General features: G+C 49.3%; 1 protein-coding gene across 2 annotated transcripts in view; it reads left to right on the forward strand.

Moving 5' to 3' along the window:
- IFT43 (intraflagellar transport 43) overlaps positions 1-23,670 on the forward strand; it is an 81,195-nt gene that overhangs the window by 57,153 nt on the left and 372 nt on the right. For both annotated transcript variants that reach the window (XM_040477789.1, XM_040477788.1), the window contains exons 4-8: positions 481-513; positions 1,169-1,215; positions 22,566-22,638; positions 22,909-22,984; positions 23,497-23,559. In XM_040477789.1, coding sequence (XP_040333723.1) covers positions 481-513; positions 1,169-1,215; positions 22,566-22,638; positions 22,909-22,984; positions 23,497-23,559 — 292 coding nt within the window. The remainder of the gene's footprint in view (positions 1-480; positions 514-1,168; positions 1,216-22,565; positions 22,639-22,908; positions 22,985-23,496; positions 23,560-23,670) is intronic.

The raw sequence follows: 23,670 nt of genomic DNA on the forward strand, positions 1-23,670 counted from the left end.
TGAACTTCCTAGTCTGTCCTTAAACTCAACGATTTCAGTTGGAGTTATACTGAAATAAGCCTAGGCATTACAGGGGCGCCCGCGTGGCTCAGTTGAGCGTCTGCCTCTTGATTTCGGCTCGGTCAGTCTTGTGGTTTGTGGGTTCGAACCCTATGTCGGACTCTGCGCTGACAGTGCGGAGCCTGCTTAGGATTCTCTCTCTTTCCCTCTCTCTCTGCCCCTCCCCTGTGCTTGCTCGTGCGCTCTCTCTCTTTCAAAAATGAATACAAATAAAATAAAATAAATTAAAATAGAGAAACATGACAGCGTCTGTAATTCTCTCATGCGGGTTATAGGCCTTGGTCTAGAAAGAGAAATACAGATAAATAAAGCACTTGGAATATGCTAATTTGCCCTCACTTTTGAAACCCCCTCTCCTCCATACTCCACCAAGACATGAGTCTAGTGGGTTCTCACAAACCCTGCTTTTCTGTTTTTCAGGTCAGGAAGGAGGGCTTCTGAAGAAATAGAAGAGTATGTTCCCAGCATATTCTTATGGCATCCTTTGGGGACCTTTGCTAGCCGTGCAGGCTTCGCGGGCATCATCCGCTCAGCCTTTGTTGGACTTAACATTAGAAAATGGAACACATCTGACCGCAGTCTGCCCCTCTAGTTACGCACGTTGAATCAAGAGTTCAGTTAATGCTGCTTCCTCAGCCGGAGGTCTGGACCCTGGCACTGACGTCCCCGTCCCTCTCCCACCCTGTGGTTTTTAGAATCGGACGTCCAGGTATCAGAGTGCTGGCCCACGGGTTCTGCTTATTGGTACAGATGGGAAGAAGCAGCACCGGCTTTCTAAACCCAGCCTTCTCCTAAGACTTCCATCAAAGAGAGAGAAAGAAGGTTTCTAGGCAAAGATAGAGTGTAAAGGCAGAGCCACTGGACGCCAGTGACCCCGGGGGTGAGAGGAGCATCCGGGTCATAGTCTGTGGAACGGTCCCCCGCACAGCTTGTGCCACCGTATATGGCAGACCCGGTTGCCTAATTAGGTCTGACCAAGCTGATGGAGGAAAGTGGGTCCAGAGACAGTTTCATCTGGGAGAAAGGATACACACAGTGACAATTTGGGCGGTTTCTTTCTGTGTTTGAAGTTGATTTTCTTCTTTCCTTTCCTTCTTTTTGGGGGCAGTCACCGCCTCAGACAGCAGAGCTTGGATGGATCAGATGACGGAGGAGGTAAGATACCTTTGGAGGAAATCAAAAAAGCTTCCAGAGAGGCTCCACGGCCCCCAGAGCATTTCCTGGGTTGCAGCGAAGGCACTGTTTGCCGCAGCCTTACCGGGCTGCAGTGGCCGCATCCTGTCCTGTCTCCGTGCCTCGGGGGAGTGCTGCTTCCTCTGCCTGGAGCACCTCGCCTCCGGGGTTATCCTCCAGCCCTACTTGTCCTTCACAACTCTGCGGAAGCATCACCTGCTCTCACGTGTCCCCCCGTCCCCACGCCACTGCCTCTCTGACTCAGAAGTTTCTCCCCTGTGCTCCCACAGCGTGCTGGGCAAACTTAAGTTATAATAGTTAATGTTTATTGGGTGTTTATTCTGCCGGGTGCTATTCTACCAGTTTATATGCGTTAAAGCGTTTAGTCATCACAACGACCCCGTGAGATGGTGCTAGTCTCCCCATTTTACAGATGAGGAAACTAACATACAGAGACATTAAGTAAGTCTTCTTTCCAGTTCGTTTTAAACTCTGTGGTCCAGTGAGGATAGTTTCCACTGCTACGTAGCTACTCTTTTCTTCTATGGTGTCTAATCTGCCATTAAGGCCATTCGGTGAATTTGTTCTTTCAGATCATTGTATTTTTCACCTCTAGAAGCTCCATTCAGTTTTGTGTCTTCCATAATTTGATTATGTTTTGCTTCATCCTTGACGTTAGCCTTTATAGTAGCTGTTTTAAAGTCCTTTTCTGCTAATTCTATCATCTCTGTGTTTCCTGTGTTTCTTTCTACTGCCTGATTTTTCTTCTGGTTACAAGACATTTTTCTGCTTCTTCGCGTGATTGGTAGTTTTTTATTGGATGCTGGTCATTGTGAATGCTGCTATGTTGAGTGTCTGGACCTTGTTTCTGTTTTAGTAGGCAATTATATCTGTTTTAGGAGACAGTTAACGAATTTGTTAGTCAACTTGGTCATTTTGTTTTTAAGCTTTATTAGGGCAAGTCTAGAGCTAACTTTATTGTTTTCAAACTTTAAAAAGTTTATTAGAGACGGTGTTAGCAAAATGTCAGTTCTTAACAACTGTAGACGCAGTATAATCCTAATCAGACTCCCAGCAAGTTTCTGGATATTGACAAACTAATTCTAAGGTTTACATGGAGAAGAAAAAGAACCAGAATATTCCCTCCCTCTCCCCCCTCCCCCCCCTCTCTCTCTCCCTCTTTTTTCCCATAGAGCTAACTTTAAACATTAAGATCCCCAGGCATCCCTGCCTGGTGGTTCACAGGACTCTCCACTCTGCCTGGGTGGAGCTGAGCATCTTCCAGTTCTCTGTAAGCTTCGGGGATTGTTCTTTCTTGGCAGTAATTCGTTGTCCATCCATGCGGAACCTGACCCTATACACGCACAGCTTAGAGTGCAATCAGTCTAGATTTCTGCGGCCCTTCTGCTACATAGGTCCTCTCTCTCATCCTCTGCTTCTCCGGTTCCAGCCACCTTCGCCTACCTAAATTTTGACCTCTGTCTCCTCAACTCCACGAGATCTCCATGATCCACTTGGCGTTCCCCCTCCCTGGGCCAGAGTCCAGGAGGTATACACCCAGGCGGGAAGCCAGGGCGGATGGTAAGGTCTCACTCATTTCCCTTCTCTCAGGGATCACTGTCCTGCACTTCCTACTGTCTGCAGTCTGCACACAGTTGTATCTGTGTTATTTCCAGGTTCCTAATTGTCCCCTGCAGGAAGGTATGCCCGGTGCTGGTTACTCTGTCATGGCTGCAGGTGGAGCCCCAAAGCTTTCAGTAACTAACCTTTGCATGTGACCACAAAGTGAAATGGAGCATTAAATCTAGAAAGCTTAGGTTACCTGCGTTTCGGCTGCCTCACAGGATCGGGGACAAGTGAGATGCGTGAACTGTACTGGGATAATGGTCGAAATATAGATTCCCAGGCCGCCAGCAATCAGAAGCTGGAGTTGGGGCCCAGAGATCTGTATTAATGTAAATACACTCCCTGGACGAATATTTTGCACACCGAAGTGTGTCAGGCCTGCTGTAATGCCTCAAAAGTCAGGACTGAGGACAGGAACGGACAGGAAGTATGAAAAGGTACTTCTGCCTTATTTCCTGCCAAAGGGGTTTTAAGGTAAAAAGGTCGTCATAGGAGGTCAGGAATTCAGCTTCTGCTCTGAGATTTAGAGAGCTCCTGAGCACGGCTTCATCGTTCTTAAGTATTTGACTCTTCTTTTTCTGTTATCTCTTATCGACAGGGTCATTTCTTTTTCACCAGATCTTCTTCCTTAGCTCTACTCACTAAACTCCTTGTCGCTGGCAAACTCGTCCACCCACTAATGATTCCCAGTTAAATGAGCCCCTGTTAAATGAGGGATCCTGCGTTTCTGTTCCACAAGTCTCTTTCCCAACACGTGTACCTGGGTTGTCTCGTGTCAGTGCCAGATGTGGTGGCTCCGTGATTGGTGGCTGCTGGCCACACTTTTGATCTGCCTGTCCTCACAGATTGTCTCTCCGGACGTTGATTGCACAGGATAGCAGGGTGATCATCCAGGACGTTGGGCCAAAGAACTCAGGGAGGCAGGGGCCCCCCTGGACATTGACAAGGCTGTTAGGTGGTTAAGCAGCAGCGAGTGTGGACATTACGATGCTGCTAACTCTGAGGTGCTCATTAAACTCATGGTCTACAGAAGGTTTACTCAACTGGTATCTTTTCCCGGCCTCCTCCTACCCTAAACCTTAAACCTCTTTCTAACTCCCTTCAAAGGACTTCTGAAATCCTTCTTTCTCCATTTTTTGCGATGTGTGAAAATGCTACATTTCAAGGAATAACTGGTAAACATTACAGCACTCATTACCTCTGAATGCTGAAGTTATTACACATCATAAACGTGTGTTATTAGAAGGTTGTGCTGGCTGCCGTTGTGACGTCGTCACATTGGAAGTAAAGGATTTCAGCTTTGAGCACCTCTTCAGGCCATCTCGTCCCAGCCTGTCATTGCACGTGTGACAGCACCGCAGCTTAGAGATCATCATACAAAATAGGGTTCTGAGAGGGACTCTGGTCTCCCGACTCACAAAAGAACGCTCGCTCTCATAGCGCTTATCCACCAGTATCACTGCCATCACCACTCATCACCAAACTCCTTTAATTCTCAAGACAAATCTATGAGAAAGTTTTTAAAAATCACCTTCATTGAGGTCTAATGTACATACAAGAAACTGAATCCACTTAAAATGCACCAGCTGAGTTGTGACAGGTGTATACGCCCCATGAAACCGCTTCCGTAATCAAATATGGAACATTTCTGTTGGCCCTCCAGAATTTCTCATGCCCCTTTCCGGTCCATCCTTCCTCTGCCCCTGTCTCCAGGCGACTACTGATTCGTTTTTTGTTGCTCTGGGGCGGTTTGCATTTTCTGGAGTTTTATGTAAGTTGCATCATAAGTACATATGCTGTTGTGTCTGGCTTTTTTCACTCATTGCAACGATTTTGAGTTTATCCAGGTTGTTGTATATATCGTTAGCCTGTTACGTTTATTGATGAGTACTATTCCAGTGTATGGACATACCACATTTTGGTTATCTGTTCACCTGGCAGTGGACATTTTGGATTGCTCGCGATCTCCATATTAAAGATGAGCTGACTAAGGCAAAGAGAAACATCCTTGCCAAAGGTCACACAACTAGTAAGTGATGACACTTGGATGAGCGGCTGTGCTCACCTCTATACCACCAACACTACACAGCCCAGCACCAGGATTTGAATACAGATCTTGACCCCAGAGTCCTTGCTCCTGGCCTCTGGGCTGTCACAGATGGTGTGACCCTCAGCTATGTTGGTGTCTCCTTCCACAGGTGGGCTGTATTCATGTCAGCTCCCACGTTTGTAATGTAGAGTGCCTAGCGTGACTGATAGGATACTTAATACAATTCCATTAAGGAAGGAGAGAAGAAAGAAATTTATTTTCAGAGAATACTCCTAGTATTTCTTTTTCCCTTTCATAAACTTGAAGTGTGAAATTAGTGATTTGGCCTTTATTTTGGCTCTGGAGGTTTAACACGTAAAACCCCCTTCCTTGTCACAGTGTACTTGATTTTACCTTCTAGGAGGGATGCCTCTTCCCCGGCATAAATCTGTTTTCCGTGCAGTTATGCCTGAGTCCTTTAGTGGAAAATCAGTTCATATGTTACACTTCACACTCGACTTCGTCTATTTGACTGTATGTGAATGTTTAGAATCCATTATGCAGTAGGAATCATATGTTACCTGTAACTAGTTTTTAGAATTATCTTTGCTCAGAGAATTACTTGGTTGGCTAGTGAAGGCTGCTCCTTTGAACTTAGAATAGCCAGTGGGTGGGGACACTCCATGAATGATTGCCCTGAACCATCCATGGATGCTCATTCAGCAATGCCATTAAGCAGATCTTTGGGTGCCTTATGAGGGAACCTACTGGTGCCCATAATAAAATCACACCCAGGTTCTTCAAGGTCATTGGTGTGAGGAGCTTTGTCACCTGGGAAGAGGCTGCTAGTTTCCTTGTACTTGGTAGGGGTGACAATTGGCCAGCAATCTCAAAGGAGACTGAGTCTTAGGGAGTAGATACGAGGATCCAAGGTCTAGGATCCAAGCAGGCGGTCTCGTTCCACTACCAGTCTTAGAGGTTAGATTTTATTGAAGAAAGGCAGCAGGTGTTCGTACAATGCCTCCTGTGGCCAGGACTGCCCTGATGCCAGAGATAGTGGCGAGTAAGGCAGCCCTTGCCCTCCGAGAGATTCTGATGTAGTGAGAAATGCCCCCTCCGTTCCCTCCCTGTCTTGTCTAGGAAATTTCCAGGAGCCATGTTTCTGGGATCTGTGTCTCAGCATTCAGCCTCCCAAGCTCTGGGTACGTGTTCTTCTTCCCTGGAGAAGATGCCCAGGGAGAGAAGAGAAATGCTTCTTCCATCGATGTGTCAGACTTCCAAGGAAGAGAGCAGGAAAATAGAAGAAGAAAGGGGCTTTTAGGATAAGATTTGTTTTTAGAATGAGAAACGGGAGTGAGTGACGTTTGGAGGTGGCTTAGAGTCTGCTGGTTAGCTAGAATGTCCTGCACGGGACTGTTTGCAAGGCCATGGTGGACCACAAGCTTGCATACCCTGAGGGGCCAGACAGATACCATACGCACATGAAACAGCACACATGTGAGACAGTAAAGGATGGGGGGGGCCTGTGGTAAACCTAGAGAGGAGATGGCATAGCCTGAAAGTTCAAATTCATATTTCAGAAAATGACAAAGAATTTTTGAAATCACTTCATAAACAGAACAAAATGCACCTGCAAGTTGGATTAGGCCTTTGGCAAGTGATCTGCAAACGTGTTATCGGACTTTGTAGGGCTGTGCTCTACGGGAACACAGAACTTCGTTGGGAAGATGAAACAGAAGAGATGAGAAGCGTTATGGAACTAAGACAGCAGCAGTATACTGGATGGCAGAGGCAGCCAGTGGTGGTTGCTGTGTTCATGATTTCCATTAGGGCCACAGTTCAGGCGACAAAGAAATCCCTGTGGGCTGAGGATGCTTCAGGAGGAAGGAAGAATGAGCAGTAGGTCCTGAAGGCCAGGCAGGATTTGAAGGAGGAGAAGAATGCAAAGGGCCTTCCTGGTGAGGCCTGGCAAGACGAGCTGGTTCTGCAGAGCAAAGGCCTGATTCTGGTCCGTTCTCAGCTACAGATTTTCAGTGTCCCACATAAACTGCCTTTAATGAAGTTCGGAGATCGCCATTCATCTAATTTGCTGATTCCAAGTGGAATCACTCACAAGAGTTGACACAATGTTTCAGGGAAGTTGGGAGTCATGAGTATGAGAATAGCTGAGAATGATGGACAGCCAGAGCCCCCAAATGACCCCAGGGTCCCCAAATTGTAGGATGGCCACACTTATCTTTCTTATTTAGATGGCCATCCTTTAGTGGCACAATTATCCATCCCGATCCTTGGAATCAAGTTTCTGGTTTACACTAAGGCGTTCGGACTTCTTCTGTCATGGAAGGTTGTGTGGTGTTAGAAGAAAGAACATCAGATCTGGAATAGGATCGAACCCAGGCTCTACAAGTGACTTTGGGTGAGTCATTCATTCAACCACCATTTGTTGAGTACCTACTCTGCGGTACTCAGGGCTGGGTTCTGGGGCTATGGTGTTGAAGAAAACGCGCGGTCCTTGGCCTCTTACTGTTTATAGCTTGGTCAGGGAAACGGGAACTACGCAAATGTGGTCACACAACTAGGTAAGTAAGGACAAGTGATGATTGAGCCCACTGAAGGCAGAGCTCAGAGCGCCATGAGAGAGAATAGTGCAAAAACCTGACTTGGATTGGGTGATGAGGGAAGGCCACCCTGAAGCAGTGGTTTTTACACTTCAACCAGAAGGAAGAGTGAAGTTTCCAGGAGGGAGGGTGCGAGCAGGGGGCTGGGGGGACCCTGGTAGAGGAGACTGCAGGTGCAAAGTCTTGTCACCTCTCCCAACTCCAGAAGGGTTTCCAGCTCCAAAACACAGCTCTCAGAAAGTGAACTCTGGATAGAGTGTGAAACTTTGAAGACGAACTTTGAGAAGCACAGAAATGGGGAAAAGCATTTTCTTGTCCTTAGAAAAGATGGATAATATTCAGGGTGAAACAACTTCTGAAAGTACAATTAGATACAGACTCAAATTTCAAATAGTTTGTCTTAGAGTTAAGGTCAAGTTAGGAAGGAACCTGAGAACCCCCAAAGATGTCTTTCACAAGTAGAAAGTCTCTAAAAACAGGAGCTTTAAAAGAAGGGATTAGCTCTTTCTCACATTTAACCACTGCAACTTGGCGTGATCCAGGACCGGGGGCAGAATTCTCACTGCCTCTTCCCACCATCTCATCCCCACTGGAGAGGGCTGTGCTCTTTGCAACTCGGATTCAGTTTTGACAGAATCGAATACCTCCAAACCTTGGGAATAATAAATCCTTATGGCCGACCAAAAAGTGTTTAATTCCTAAAGGACCAGCCGGGTTGAGCCACTTCTAGCCAGGGGCAATTGGGGACTTAATTCTGTAAGTGTAGCAATCTGGATGATCTGAGAGCTCTGAGTTTAAGGGTAATTGCTCAATTTTCTGGCCATGTCAACAGGGAAAATAGGTAAAAGTGGCTGAACACAGCCAAGCAATGAGGCTGGATGAGATGTGAGATGCTGGACTGTCAGTGGAATTAGAAAAATGCCATCTGTAGAGGGCTGGCGCGCCCTCACCCCTGTCTTCCCCTCTCCCCATTCATCGCCTACCCTGGGCTTCCCATCTCTCTTTTGGGCTGCTTCTCACTCCTTGCTTAATCTTCCCCTCCTACTCTGTGTCCCTTCTGCAAACAGCAGAGCCGCTACGAGCCTGCACGGCTTCAATGTGGAGAAAGAGAAAGTGGAAAGAATTAAGTACAGATAAATTGGAACCCTGACATCTCAATTCCTTTCTCTTGCTCAGTAAGAACGTTCCATTAGGGCAGCATTCAGCATACGGGACTTCTTAGTTGGTTCCCAAACCTACTTCCTTTGCCTCCCTAATCTTTTTAAACTATTACAGTCAGCCTAATTTTTTGATTAAATAACGTTCCTTAAAATCTATTTGTTTTTTCTAAGTTCAGAGTCAGTAGAAGTGGACGCTAAGGTTTTCCTGAACTCACGCCTGCCCACCCTTCCCTGACACCCAAGCAAGGACTCCTTTAGCTGAACATTTGCATCACAGGGGTGGGGCCTGTGGGGGGGGAGCGGTGGGGTGGGGGGGGTGGGTACTCGCTGGTGCAAGGGTTGGCTGTCATGTCTGTTGTGTCTCCGCTTTGGTCTCTGTATATGAGGTAACAAATTTAGAAAAGGAGCCATTGTTTTTTTGTTTTTTTTGTTTTTAAGTTTATTTATTTTGAGAGAGAGAGAGCGCACACAAGCAAGTGGGGGAGAGGCAGAAAGAGAGAGAGAGGGTGAGAATCCCAAGCAGGCTCCTCACAGAGCCCAGTGCAGGGCTCAACCTCACGAACGACGACATCATGACCTGAACCAGATTAAGAGTTGGACGCTTTACCAACTGAGCCACCCAAGAGCCTCTTCTTTAAATTTTTTTTTATTTTTGAGAGAGAGAGAGAGAGAGAGAGAGAGAGCGCCTTAAGCAGGCTCCATGCTCAACACAGAGCCCAGTACAGGGCTCGATCCCACAACCTCAGGGTCATGACCTGAACCAAAATCAAGAATGGAATGCTCAACCGATGGAGTCCCCCCAGCACCCCAAGAGAAAAGTCATTCTCGTGGGAAACGGTATTGGTAATTCGTGTTTGTGCTCACTGCGAGCCAGGCCCTGTGCTGTTACCTGTAGTGGCCCTCACGGCGGCTCTCGGAGGAGACACTGATTATCACCCCTGTACAGAGGAGGAAATGGAAGCCTTGGCACGTGAAGCCGCTCACAGAAGTCACATGGCTGTTTCACAGCGATATGCTGGTTACTGTTTGACCACTGGCTGTCCAGGGGAGCAAAGTCCTCACGGGGTTAGTGTTTGCCGATTTCTGTGGTGTCAATATCCCCACCGTGACTGGTCTCGGGCTCCCAGAAGGACATCACTGACCACAGAGCTGGGAAGACATGGGCAGGAGCACACCAGTAGACCCTGGTTCTACCCTACAAGTGGAGAAGAGAGAAATTATCACAGGAGCATGGATAAAGTGAAATGTAAAATTTAGGAAGTGCTGAGTTTTGACTATTGATTGCCTTTGTTTTTAATATAATTTATCTGGTTATGAGGGTGTATAACTTAGTCCTTAATGATGTTTACGTGTAACAGCTTTTGCAGGCAGTATTCCTAATAATTTAGCCGTTGGCTCTTACAGGCCAGTATGAGCTGCTCCGTCACAGCCCCGCTAGCTCGTAGGCAGTGGAGCTGGATTGCAGACGTGGTCTTCGGGACTCCCAAGCACTCTGCTGTCACAGCCGTCCTCGTCCTTGTTGAAGCATCGGGTTGGTGTCTCAATCCTGCTTATTGAGGAAGCTAGTCTCCACTCATTTTTCTAGCCCCCTGTTGCAGATCCCTTCCCACCCCGGTTCTCAGACTAGCCTGCCGGCCTGTGTCCTCGGCTCTGCCGACCCTCCCACGCTCAGGTTTCGCCTACAGGAGTGGCCCGGCTGACAGGCATAAGCAGAAGAGACCAGGCTCGCACCACTCCGTGACATGAAACAGAATCTTTAGGTTTGACTGTCCCTCTCTTGTTATGCTTCGCTTTTTATCAACTCCATGGAAATCGCTTTTAGATGATGATTTCTTGTGCCCGTGCTGAGTCTTCCAGAGAGGAGAACCTGCTTTGGAGGTTTCCCTGGGCTTCGGCGGGTGGCAGCAGGTGTATCGGGTGTTTGGGACGTCTGTGAGAACCAAGGCCCCACAGGGCTCCTCCTGGGGCTGAAGGGCCATGTTTGTAGTTTTCACACCAACCTGCCCCTTTGAGGTGTAGCAGAGAAGACAGACTGACACCTCAGAGACATGGACACTTGAAAGACTGCATGGGACATGGGGAAGCCCCAGCCAAGGGTGCTGAATCATGGTGTGGGCTGAGGGCGTAATGGGGCTGCAGGTGGAATCTGTGCAGGTTAATTGCATTATGGAAAATGAATTTTATTACAGTGATTCTAAACAAAAGATTTGCTGTGCTCTACCTGTAGGCCACAACTATGGCTGGAACTTTTGAAAAGACTCCTCTGTAACCAAATGTGACAGAAAGAGTTGGTTGGGCAATATATATACATATATGTACATATACATATACATATACATATACATATATATGTATATATATCATGAGATATATTCCTTTTTTCATTTTCTAACATTTGCTTATTTTGTTTCTTTTTTTTTTAACATTTATTTATTTTTGAGAGACAGAGAGAGACAGAGAGAGACAGAGCATGAGTGGGGGAGGGACAGAGAGAAAGGGAGACACAGAATCCGAAGCAGGCTCCAGACTCTAAGCTGTCAGCACAGAGCCCGACATGGGGCTCAAACTCACGAACGGTGAGATCATGACCTGAGCCGAAGTTGGATGCGTCACCAACTGAGCCACCCAGGTGCCCCCATGAGATACATCGTAATGGACACCCCAGAATAAGATTGTCTTAGAGATAGAATAGTCCTTCTTCGTTGATAAGGAAACCTAGGACCAGAGTTGATAAGTAATTGCCTGAGTTCAGCAAATTGGGGGCAGATCTGGGACCCATGTTTCCTGATTTCTAATCGGGCGCACCCTGCAGTACAACTCTGTGGACCAGAAATCTGGGAATGCAGTTCTTCCTTGATAGGCAGTTGAAGTCACGTTCTTGGCAGCAAAAGAAAAAGGGGCATTAGTAGATACAGACTCTAGAGGCCACAGGGTTAACTTCTCTATTCTCCAATGTGGGTATGGCCAGTGCTGGTCCCCAGAGTGAGTGAGACACCAGAGGGGGTCACATGGAACTTGCCAGAAATTTCTTCAATGCAGCCAGAGAAGTTGCCTTTACTTACTTACTTACTTACTTACTTACTTACTTACTTACTTACTTACTTATTTATTTGCAGGAGGTGATTCAAGGTCCCATGATCCTACCCTAAGCAAAGTATGCACTACCATAGAGTAGGCGTCTACAAATTGACTCCACAAACATGGGAGAGACTGGTTTGGCTATATTCTCCTGGCATCCCCAAAAGGCAGGGGCGTCTGTGAGAACCGAGTTGAGCTTTCAGCAGATCTTAGTTCTGGTTTGTCAGCTCGGTTACGTCCTACCTTACCCCGCATCCAGCTGCAGAGCAGAGCCCAGTGTCTTGACCGGACCTCTTGCTCTGTTGGCAGAGCTGGTACTGGGTGCTTTACGCCACGCGTGGTGTCCTAAAATCTCTAGGTCTCACCAGACTTTCCAGACTTACAGTCACGGATGTCTTTACCTGAAACGTGGCTGACAGTGACTTTTCTGGGTTCCATTTCCTCTGTTCCTGTGCACAGCCTGCTTCCATGTGCCCATCTGAAGAGGCAGAATAGGAGAATGGAAACGAAAGCCTGGTGCCATGCGTGCGCACGTGCTTTAAATGAGGCGCATTGTATTAACCTTCCTCCAGGAACACACACGGAGAGAAAGCTCCGTCAGCACTCTGTCATGCTATAGTCAGTTTAGGGGAATGTGATTAATAATAAATCATCCAACGTTAACCACTGACAAAAGTAACAGAGAGCTAAATCTCCCTGAAATCATTATAGAGATCAAGGTATTTATTCTGTAGCTCCTTGGATTCTGTCCCAGTTGAATACAGGAGACAGGATCGGGATAGGACAAAACTAATCGCATTTAGTTTTGTGAGACCGTGGGAGAAGTGTCGGCAAGCAGTGTTCCAGCTTTCGGGGAGGGGCATGGGGACTTCACACAATTGTGAGGGGAGCGGACAAATAAGGAATCAAAGGGCCCGAATGCAGCAGACAGGCCGTGTTGCTGAGAACTACTGCCGGAGGGAGCTTGTAGACAGCTCAGATTTTTATTTGACTAGAAAGAAATAGAGGCTCAGTTTTCTGGGAGGTCTGTCTCAAAAGATGGGACTGTATACATAGGCATCATGTTCCCTGCGTGTACAAAGACAGGTAGAGTCGTGGAGTTGTTCCAGATCGTCTTTGTGACCCAAACACAGCAAGTTGTGCCCTGGGATAGCTGTAGACTCTTCTCCCAGAGAGATGGCCAGGGTGCAGACCTGACAGCCAGGTGTCGCTTAGGGGAGATGGGAAGGGACAGGCATGTTTATGCTCGGAGGTTGGACTTAGCTCCCCTCTTAGCCCTCAGGTGGAGAAGTCTTTTCTTTCTGACATATCACACATGGAAATGTGTTTCTAAAGAAGGATTAGGTAGGGGCTCCTGGGTGGCTCAGTCGGTTGGGCGTCCGACTTCGGCTCGGGTCATGATCTCGCGGTCTGTGAGTTCGAGCCCCGCGTCGGGCTCTGTGCTGACAGCTCAGAGCCTGGAGCCTGTTTCAGATTCTGTGTCTCCCTCTTTCTCTCACCCTCCCCTGTTCATGCTCTCTGTCTCAAAAATAAATAAACGTTAAAAAAAAAAATTTTTTTTAAATAAAAAGAAGGATTAGGTATAGTAGAAATCTAGGGGAAAGGTAACGGGGGCCTGACTCTCTTACCCCAGCAAGAGATGAACCTGATATGGCCAAATGGTAGATCTTACTCTGTAGCTTTATGTTCTGCCAGTTTTCTCAAAGTTCACAGATGTTGGTGTGTGTGTGTGTGTGTGTGTGTGTGTGTGTGTGTGTGTGTGTGTGTCTATTCGTCTATATATACACACACAGGAGGACACACACTGGGAATGTGATTCCTGAGTCCATAAGTGTGGTTGACGGACTAGGTTTACCTAAAAGACCCTTTAAGAGAAAGCTCTTGAAAGATGATTACAGAATTGAGACACCATCATTTAAAAGTGCCCGAGGCAAACGCCTTTGAAAATTGCAGCAGCGGAGGGACAGAGAAAGAACCACGCAGCCCTTGATTGTTGCGCTGTTCCCTCAGGACCCGTTCTCCCCCTCCCCCTCTGTTTCTCATCTGATAAGAGAGAGAGCAGCACTAAGACTCCTCATCTATCTTATGAAAATCCGATTCGGAATGGCTGTGATCAAAACCAGCTGGCTGTCACCAGCAGTGGCCTCGCGCGGAGGGAACCGCTCAGAAGCGTTCCGTATGTGGGAGTGTCACGGGTGGCACCGATCAAAGTGGCATTTTTTTAATAAATATATATAAGGAAAAACAGAAAACCTAAGGATTTAGAATAAAAGCAGTGTAGTTTGTCTTGTTTTTTTCAATGTAACACGAAGAGGATGAAATAGAATCAGATATGCCTGGTTTCTAACGTCCCTACTTCCACGGGCGGCTCTGAGAAGGCGCTCTGTGTCACGTTAACACTGTATCACTCATCTTGGGCCTTACTGAAGAGAGTGGAAAGTTCCTCAGTTTCCATTCCTTCCAGCCACTTTTTCCTCGTCGCTTTTAAAGTCCTTTACCCCTCCTTGTCCTTAGCACATCTCTACAGATCAAAGCTGGAAGCGCCAGCGACCTCCGAAAGCTCACAGAGTGGCAGGGAGCGTTCCTGTTCATCGTCCTCCGTTTCCTTCAACTGTCAGTGACCGGTGGGTGTGATGTTCCCTGGGGGCCACCTCGGCAGGTGGCAGCGGGGTCCTCCCCGTGTCGGGCTCCTGGGCTGAATGGTATCTTTCTCCATAGAGAACTCTTGTGCTCGTGAGCACTACCTTTGAATTGCTCGGAAGGCTCGATCTTGTAAGCACACCGTGGACTTGGGTGGGGGGATGCGGCCAATCTCATTCTGGGGTGTTGCGTTCATGGCTTCTTGCGAAATGTGCAACCATCCCGCTGTGGGTACCGGAACACAGCTCCAGAGGTCCGGCCCTCACGCACCACGACGTACCACGAGCCGCGTTGCCACTCTTAGCGAAGCGCCCCCTCTGCCCGCGATCCGGCCAGCACCACGGCGTGCTGGGGCTCGGTTTGTCTCGGAAACTAAAGTCAGTCCCAGCCTTCGTCGTCAAACCGTCGTCCGCCAGGAGAGCCACCACAGCTTGGGGGGCCGTGAGGAACAATCGGCTATTTTGATCTTCGTGAGGTCTGTGATCTCCTTGCCCGGCGACATGAAGAGAGATGCAGTTTGGCAGGAACGTGGAGGCATTTCAGGACCTCAGCACCTCAGGACCGCAGGCTCCGTCACACGCTTCCCCGGGCACCTGCTCGTGCACAGCGCCAGAGTAGACATTGGCCCTGCCGTGTATTTCTCGGCGTTTTAGGTGCGGGTCTCCAGCGAACGTCCCAGTCTCCCGACTCTTTTCTGCCGTGTCCATTGCCTCTCTCCTCCCCTGCCAGTAACGAGTCCGGGCCGGGCCAGCTTCAATCAGGTGAAGTCACAGGGGACAGGTCTTCATCAAGCGGACCTGTGGGGACCCGCAGACCTGTTTTTGTCCCTCGAACCCTGAGTTGGGGAGTGCGGGGGACCGACGGTTGCAGGGCCCAGGCTCGCTCAGGAGCTCCTCTGAGACCGTCTCTTTCTCTTGTTCCTTCTGGTGTTTGAAGCCTGTTGCCTACTGCTTTCCCCTTTTCTTCTCCCTTTTAAAAAATTCCCCATTTTTTCACTTAGAAAAAAATTATTTATACGATTGAGATCCACTAATTAAAGCCATTTTCTGGTATTTGGTTACTGGAGCGTTTGATGTCTCTCTGACAAGACCATGAAATGCACAGAGTGTCCACAGGGACAGAATTTGCTGAACACGGCTCTTTGTAAATGAGGGGACACAGTGTCGCAGCAGCTCATGAATATGGAACGCCCATGATGCCACCTCAGTGGACTTGGGAACACAGATGAATCCTGTCATGTGCTAAATGAGACCAATTTCTTTCACTTAACTTCATCTTCAATCAGACCTTCTTCCATTTGCCTGTTTAAAATTCCCCATACGTGATGCAGAAGGTAACAGCATTCAGTAAAACAAAGTTTTGCAGCTGCAGAGAAAAATTATAATGATCTCTGGCTTCAAGTTGCCGTCTCCCGAAAACATGGACATTGTTTCACTTAAGAGCTCTGCTGAGCTCTTTTGACTTTGGGCACAGAATTAGGGGCTGTGTGGACCACTGTCTCTGCGGTGTCCTTAAGCAGTATGTCCAGATCCCCCTCGTGTGGATTAGATATTGAGGTTGGCTATGGACGGTGGACGTGAGCCATGAAGAGCCTTTGGGTGCTCTGTGGTGGCCAGTGCGCCGAGTGGGAGAGCAGCTCGGGGAAGAGATTGCATGTAACCAAGCAGGGTCTTTGCCAGAGGGAGCTCAGTTAGTGGATGGAGCGAGAGGGACGGATGTCATCAGAAGGCACCCGGAGGAACCTGGCAAGGTAGGCCAACCACTTATATCATTCACTAAGAGGTCAAGATGAGAAGGTAGTGTAGAAGAGTGTAGAAGAGACTTTAATGGAGCTCTCCAGAAACGCCTGTGGATGCGACCAGGAAATCCCATTCAGAAATCTCCAAACAAGAAAATCGGCAAAAACCTCAAGGGACACAGAGAAGAGGGGCTCCCGGGTGGGACCCAGGGTCTGGATTAGGGGGCCCCCTTTGTTCTCTTCTTCCTGCAGGACTTAGCTTTATATCCCAGGTAAAGAGTCAGAGTCATGCTCAGGGTGTATGCTGCGTGCTGAGTCCAGTCTTCGAAAATCACTTTCTGTTCTAGTTGTACCAAAACAGGCCAACGACACCGGGGTTTGAACGCGGGCCATCTCGCACACAATGCATCGCAGAGATCTGGAACCAGCTTTATTGGACGAGGCAGGCTGGCTTCTTACTGTCAGGCCACAGGGGCTGAAAAGGAGCCCTCTGGGACTTCACTGGGTAGTTAGCTTTTTAGTGTGTGCGTGTGATGATATTACCCATAACGAATGTATTTCGGGGCAAATGGCAGCTTCTCACATCTTTGAAACCAGTTGCAATCGATCCTGCTGATGTTCCCACATGTTTCTATTATTTAAGCACCCCTCATTTCTGTGGTTTCATCCGGTAGTTGGTTTGTTGGGTAGATCTGTTGGCAGACGGGTGTTCTGGATCGTAATGAGTTGCCCATTTGGCAGTCTGTCTCTTTGAAGTAACTTCTTACGATTGGTGCTATGCACTGACAGACCTTTACTGGGGGCTTCCAGAAGGTGGAGTGATACAGGGGAGCACTCCAGAAGTCCAAACAGAAAGAAACACGGGTTAGTGAAGAGCAGTGTGACCCAGCCTCGGGATGGGAGCCCTGTGGTCCGTACTGCCAAAATATGAGTGAGTCTTCCTCTGTAACTTTGTGCCCACTCATCCGTTGTTTCCTGTGCAGACACGGGCCCTTCCCAGGCAGGCCTTGCAGCTGTCAAGTGAGGCAGAACCTTTGCTAGGATGTTATCAAATCCAGGAAGTATCCAAGGATTGTGTCCGTGTCGTGTATAGACAACTATGGACTCGGTAGCACTTACAGCATAATTGGAACGAAACAGATCAACGCGGCTCGTCCCTGTGTGTGACTTTCAGATGGGAGGAGAATCTATTGATTCGGTTCTGTTCGGTTGTCCCTTGGTTTGCTAGTCCTTGGGAATGCAGAAGTGACTGGGAACTGCTCTCTGCCCTCTGCTAGCGGGGCATCTAGGGGGCAGACCCAGGGCAAATTTCCTGTACTCTGCCCACACAGTGGCCGCTACCTGTTGGATTCCAAGGTGAGTCACAAAGGAAGGGATTTTACGTTTTCCTGATTCTGCTTGTATTACTATTTTTTTTAAAGGTGTGGTCCCTCCCTCTGCCACTTTGCCATGCTTCATCAATCTTGGTTTTCCTGTCATGTGCCCTAGAAGGTCTTGTGTATAGCAGACACCCAGTCCATATTTCCTGGCTGGTCGACGCAGGTCCTTCCTCACCTGCCACCAGGCACCCTCTCTCCGGCCCCCCCCCCCCCCGCCCCGCCCCATCACTCTCCCCTGGCCCCTGGGCCACCGACATTGGCCTTTTTCCAGTTTCTTCAGTGCTGGGAGATGCTTCTCACCTCACAGCGCCTTTGCACCTGCCGTCTCTGCCTGCTTTAATCCTGTCTGTCCTTCGGCTTTGAGCTGCGTCGTCCCTCATTTAGAGACCTTCCCCAACTCCCCACCCCACCTTCCAAAGTTCTAAATGAGATCTCTGAACCAGATTAAATGCATTATGGAGCACCCATTCAATAGAATCCTAGGTGGCCATTTAAAAGAATAAGATTTACAGTACATTTATTGATAAGGGGAGAGAAAGCAAGTTGCAGAACCATGCATGTGTAAAGTGATCCTGTTCACAAACATTTTTTAAAGGACATGTGTGCTGCGGTAGGTACACATTCTTTTCAGTAAATACAAGAAATTGTTAATAGCACCTCTAGGGAGACAGACTGGGGCTCACATAAGAATAAGAAGTTTTTCATTTTAACCTTTTCTGGAGCATTTGAATTGTTACCACATATGATATTTTACATTCGAAAAACAAGACAATTAGTTGTTTCGGCCCTGGTACTTTCCGGCGCTCCACGAAGACAAGGACTGTCTTCTATTTGCTGTTGTTACTGGCACCGTGTGGCATTGCACCTTTCAGATGCTCAGTGTTCCTTGGATGAATGAACGAATAAACAAGCAAATGCGGTTTCCCCACGTGCGGCTAACCAGGTGACACGTGGGGAGACAAGCAGGTTGAACAGGCAGGAGAGATGGCTAACAGAAGAGGTGGGGAGTAAGGGCAAAGAACCCGTTCAGTTGAAGGAGTCGGAGCTGGGAAAGAGAAGCACGTGATGGTGGCCTGTGTCCGGGTGGCGGTCCGTGTGAGGTCATAGCCCTCCTGCCTTGCTCCCCTTTTCTGAGACTGTTTGAGGTGCTCAGTCACCTCCATGGGGCCAGTTCAGTAAGACACGGGCCGCAGGGAGGAGTCCCCAGGGCTCCGGCGTCACTGCGCTCTTTCCATTCTGTTCCATTTGGCCTTGCTGAGGCAGTGGTGAGTTGGGGCATATGGCGAGGGAGAGACTTAGCTTATGTGTGGTGATGGGAATCAGGAGAAATACCAGAACAGAGGTCGTTGAATCTTTAGAGTAAAAGCCGTCCAGACTCCGCTCTACGAGTGCCTTTGAAGGCACTGTTCATTTGCAAAGAGAGCACGAGTGGGCGAGGATGAGCTCATGGGTTGCAGTCGGACGGAGCCGGAAACCTGGCGCTGTCCGTTATTGATGATCTCAGCTCATGCCAGCTGCTTAATCTTGCTGAGCCTCACTGTTCTCGCCTGCAAAATGGGCAAGAGTAAATGAGATGCTGAAGGTAGAGCATATAGTTTCTCTGCAGGCTCAACACTTTATCTGTTAAGCGAATAAGAATAGCTCTAGAATCTTTATTATGCACGGAGCAGAGTTTGGCATTTTGTATGGTGAGTATTTTGTAAAGATGATGGCATTTAATGCTTGTAACAACCGTATGCGGGAGGTGAAATTCCCCCTTCTACAGATGATACCACTGAGGCACGGAGAGGATAGTCACACAGCTGGTAGGTGGGGAAGCCAGGATTGGAAGCCACCCATCCTGCCTCCGGAGCCTGCGTCTTAACCACGGGATGGACGTCCTGCCCATATACTTAACCCACTCACTGTTTCTGTTCATGTTCTTCTTGCTTTTAGCAGCGCAGAAGAACAGGAGAATAAAGTCAATAGAACCATTACATTTTTTCAAAATAGCGGTAGCTTTTCAGCAGCGCTAGAGCAGACCCCCTGTATTCCTCTTACCGTCTCTGTTAAAAATCACGCGCTTTCTATTTCATTTTATTAGAAATTTGTCTTCTATTTGAGCACCGTTGGCATACAGTGTTACATTAGTAACGTTCCGAGAGTCACGCTTGGGGTCCTGAACCAGACTGGGTCACCGGTCCAGACTTGCAGGCCAAGCGGCCATAACCGAGCATTCCCGGTATATACTTTTGTGAAGAAGCGGATTTCGCAAGTCCGTTTTCTGAAATCTTCTAGGGGAAGACGAGGTGGGAAGGAGCAAGGCCGAACAAGTTACATATACATGAAAGCTTGTCTGTGATAGTAAATCAGGAACTGTAAAACTGTGAAGTTCTTTGAAGTTTGCCCCAAACCGGCTCCACGGCCACCTGTTCCATGGGGGCCGGGAGTTGGACGGCCCGACTCTGCTGCGATGGCTCAAGCTGTCACCGCACCGGAATGGTCCAGCTTGCCTCAGCCTGGCTGTCATCGCTGGCTCTGTCCCACTCAGGCGGTTCACCGGGTTCTGTTGGGCACCGGGCTTCCAATTAGAGAGAAATCCCACTGTGTGGCCGGCCTCACCAGTGCCACTCTGAGAGGCCCCTTTGCCAAGGCCCGGGCTGACCTCTGATCTGTCACAGATGGGCCAGCCCCACACTCCTTTGTGCGCATTTGGAGGAGGGGGGCGGGGACGAGGAGGGAAGCCCGTGAGGAGTCGGAGTGGACATTGGGCAGAAGTGCAGTTCCTCAGAGCCGGGAGGAGCGGGGCGGAGTTGACAGGACCCAAATGCTAACGCTGTGGAGGGAGAGGGGACTCGGGGAAGACCCCGTCCTGAGCCCTAAGCCCAGCGTGGGGCCTTCTCTTGCCACCTTCTGAATATTCATCTCAGGCTGGACTCCACACCGAGGCGAGCCGGGGGCAGCTAACTGGCTCGCTCCAACACTGTCACAGTGCTGATGGCGCATGGCACAGCCAGCTTCCTCCCTGCCCCGCCGCTCGGCCCGGGCTCAGGGACGGTGCTGTCAGCGGCTCTCACCGTGGACGGCATTAATCACGCAGAGCGAGAGTGAACAAGAAGGCAAAATTCCTATTAGCATAAGAGGTAGAATCTTAGAGGACTCCGCGTCTAATTCTTCAGCAGGACGGAGAGGCAGAATCTAAGCCCTCCACAGCTGCTTTCTGGACAGAGGTCTTGCCGAACGTGGGTCGTTATTTTGGGGGTGGTGTGTGAGTGTTCTTTATTTCCCCTCTCAGCCATTCCTTCTCTTAAGCCCTTTTGATTCTTTTAATCACTGCCTTTAACTCTCGGTCTTATTTTCTGTGTCTCCGTCTCTCCCTTGCCTACCTCCTCCCTCTCTTTCCAGGTACGGCATCTGTAGCTCTGCAGTCGGAGGCCGTAATAAAGACACCAGGCTCGGAGTTGACATTTATATACTCAGGCTTAGCTGGACCAGAGCAGTTGCAAAGTCTGAATAATGAATAGTCTGAAAGTGGCAGAAGGGTCTTCCCAGCTGTTCTTGGAATGACTCTGCATGTCTTTTAAAAATTAAATTGGGGGGGGCGCCTGGGTGGCTCAGTCGGTTGAGTGTCCGACTTCGGCTCAGGTCATGATCTCGCAGTTGGTGAGTTCGAGCCCCGCGTCGGGCTCTGTGCTGACAGCTCAGAGCCTGGAGCCTGCTTCAGATTCTGTGTCTCCCTCTCCCTCTGCCCCTTCCCCACTCATACTCTGCCTTTCTCTGTCCCTCAAAAATGAATAAATGTTAAAAAAAAAATTAAAAAACAACATATTTAAAAATTAAATTGGGGGCGCCTGGGTGGCTCGGTGGGTAAGCGTCTGACTTCAGCTCAGGTCGTGATCTCACAGATCGCGGGTTCGAGCCCCGCGTCGGGCTCTGCGCTGACAGCTCGGAGCCTGGAGCCTGCTTCGGATTCTGTGTCGCCCTCTCTCTCTGCCCCCTCCCAACTCATGCTCTGTCTCTCTCAACAATAAATAAACATTTAAAAAAAATTTTTAATGAAATAAAATTGAATTTAGTCCATGGAAGCAAAAACAAAGAGTTTCTTCACTATTCAGTCTTCACTGGGCTTTTTCCTCTTGATGTTTGTGGTTGGATTGGGAATTCTAGGATGGTATCTCTCCACTTGGCCTTTTTTTCTGCCCCCTCTCTTTTTCTACTCCGACCGGTTGAAACAAAGAAAACCCCTCAACCAGTCAGTGATGCTCATTTGGAAAAGGAAATACTTCTTTAGGGCGTTAGGTTGTCCCCGTGACAAGAAGGGCTGTTTTGGGGAAGTCGCCACTTGCTTCTCTGCTTCTCTCGGCCTCTCTGCTCGCGTGACTCTGTTGGACTAATGAACGAGATGTCCTCCTGTGTCTGGACGTCTGTCTCACATGTACAGTTTGAAGAAGGGAAATCTCCATGACCCGGCAAGAGACGTGTCCTCTTTAGAATCGGCATTCTTTATTATATCAGACCTGGCAAGACTGAGCCCAGGGACACCGCTGGGGAACCGCTTCATCTCATTAGGTGTGAAATGTCCTTCAGAGTCAGGCTCAGGGCCATGACGGCCGTGATGATTGCAGGGATTACGACGAGCTAGTGCACGGGTGGACCTCGGTCATGAGGTGGCTCATTCTCGGGCTCCTCCAATGTAAACTTCCCCAAGTACAGTAGGGGACTCTCTTCCCATTTCTTTACATTTCTCATTGGGAGGGCCACTCCAAGAGCTCCTAACTTGGAGCGTACAGCAGGATCACCAAAGAAATCTTAGGAAAAAGTACAGAATCCTGAGCCCCGCCCAGGAGGTTCTAATCCAGCAGGTGGCTGGGGTAACGCCTGGGATTCGGAAACGGTTGCAGCCCACCTTTGGTTTCAGGCACACCTCTAGTTCAGTACCGCAGCCCTAGATGGGGACCCCGGAGGCCAGAGACTGTGTCTGAGTATCCGTCCTACCCCCCGCTGGCACGTTGAAGGTGGTAAATACATGGAGAAGCGGGTGAGATCCCTCCCTATTCACAGTTCTTTCTCCTCCTCTCGTTGCAGATATTCCTGTTATTCCGGATCTGGAAGAAGTACAGGAAGAAGACTTTGCTTTGCAGGTGGCAGCCCCCCCCAGGTACGTTACATTAGGTGTGGAGTTGGCGGGAGGCGGAGAGCATGTGAATGAACACATGCCGAATACCGCGTACAGCGGGGCTGCCCCGCCCCGAGTGGAGACGGGAAGTTGCTGGTGATGGGTTCCTGCCCGGGTTCCCGTGTTACTAGGCATATTCTTCCCACTTTGGTCCTTCCTCGCTGCCCGGGAGGCTCTGGGGATGGTGGCCCGGCAGCCCGCCTGGAACCCGTCCTGCCTGGGATTCCTCCTCACCTTCTCTCTTTCCTGCAGCATCCAGGTCAACCGGGTGATGACCTACCGTGACCTGGACAATGACCTCATGAAGTACTCAGCCTTTCAGACCTTGGTGAGTGCGGCAGCTTTTGCGCAGAGGGGCGGGCTCCGGGCCTCATCTCCTCCGTGGGTCTCTGGGGCCTCCTGGTGACAGTCCCTTTGCCGGAGCATTCCCCTCGGGTATTACGGCATTCCTGGGCCCGACCTGTCCCAGTGTGTCCCGGGGCCAGGCTCCCACCTGCTTCCATGGAGGCCCCCCGGCATCAGGAGGTACCGCGGCCCTATAGATCCGGCACTGTCACGCCCTGCCCTCTTGGTGTTGACCTTCCTGCAAAGAATGTCCAACCTGTAGGATGCTGTGGCATTCCCTCATTCCTCAGTGGCTACGAGGTCCACTCACAGTTATCCTCTTTTTAAGGCATTTCTGCAGGTCTCGGTTTGGGAAGTTCCACCACACACAACCTGACCCTCCTCACTTTGCAAGACATAGGTGTCCGGAGCGCCCCCCCCAACCCCGCCCCCGCCCCGGGGAAACACAAGCCGGTTTGTTTGCTTGCTCGTTTGTTTGCGTCCTTGCATCCACAGGATGGAGAGATTGACCTGAAGCTCCTCACCAAAGTCCTGGCGCCAGAGCACGAAGTCCGAGAGGTCAGTAGCAGCAGAAGCTCCTTCCTGTGGGCTGCGTCATCCCTACGACCAGCCGGCTCCCCAGCGTGAGCTCTGCCTCCCCGAGGCCGAAGGGTGGGGGAGGTCGGCTGT

Source organism: Herpailurus yagouaroundi, unplaced genomic scaffold, assembly GCF_014898765.1.
Source record: "Herpailurus yagouaroundi ecotype Mexico unplaced genomic scaffold, PumYag 141, whole genome shotgun sequence".
Lineage (NCBI taxonomy): Eukaryota > Metazoa > Chordata > Mammalia > Carnivora > Felidae > Herpailurus > Herpailurus yagouaroundi.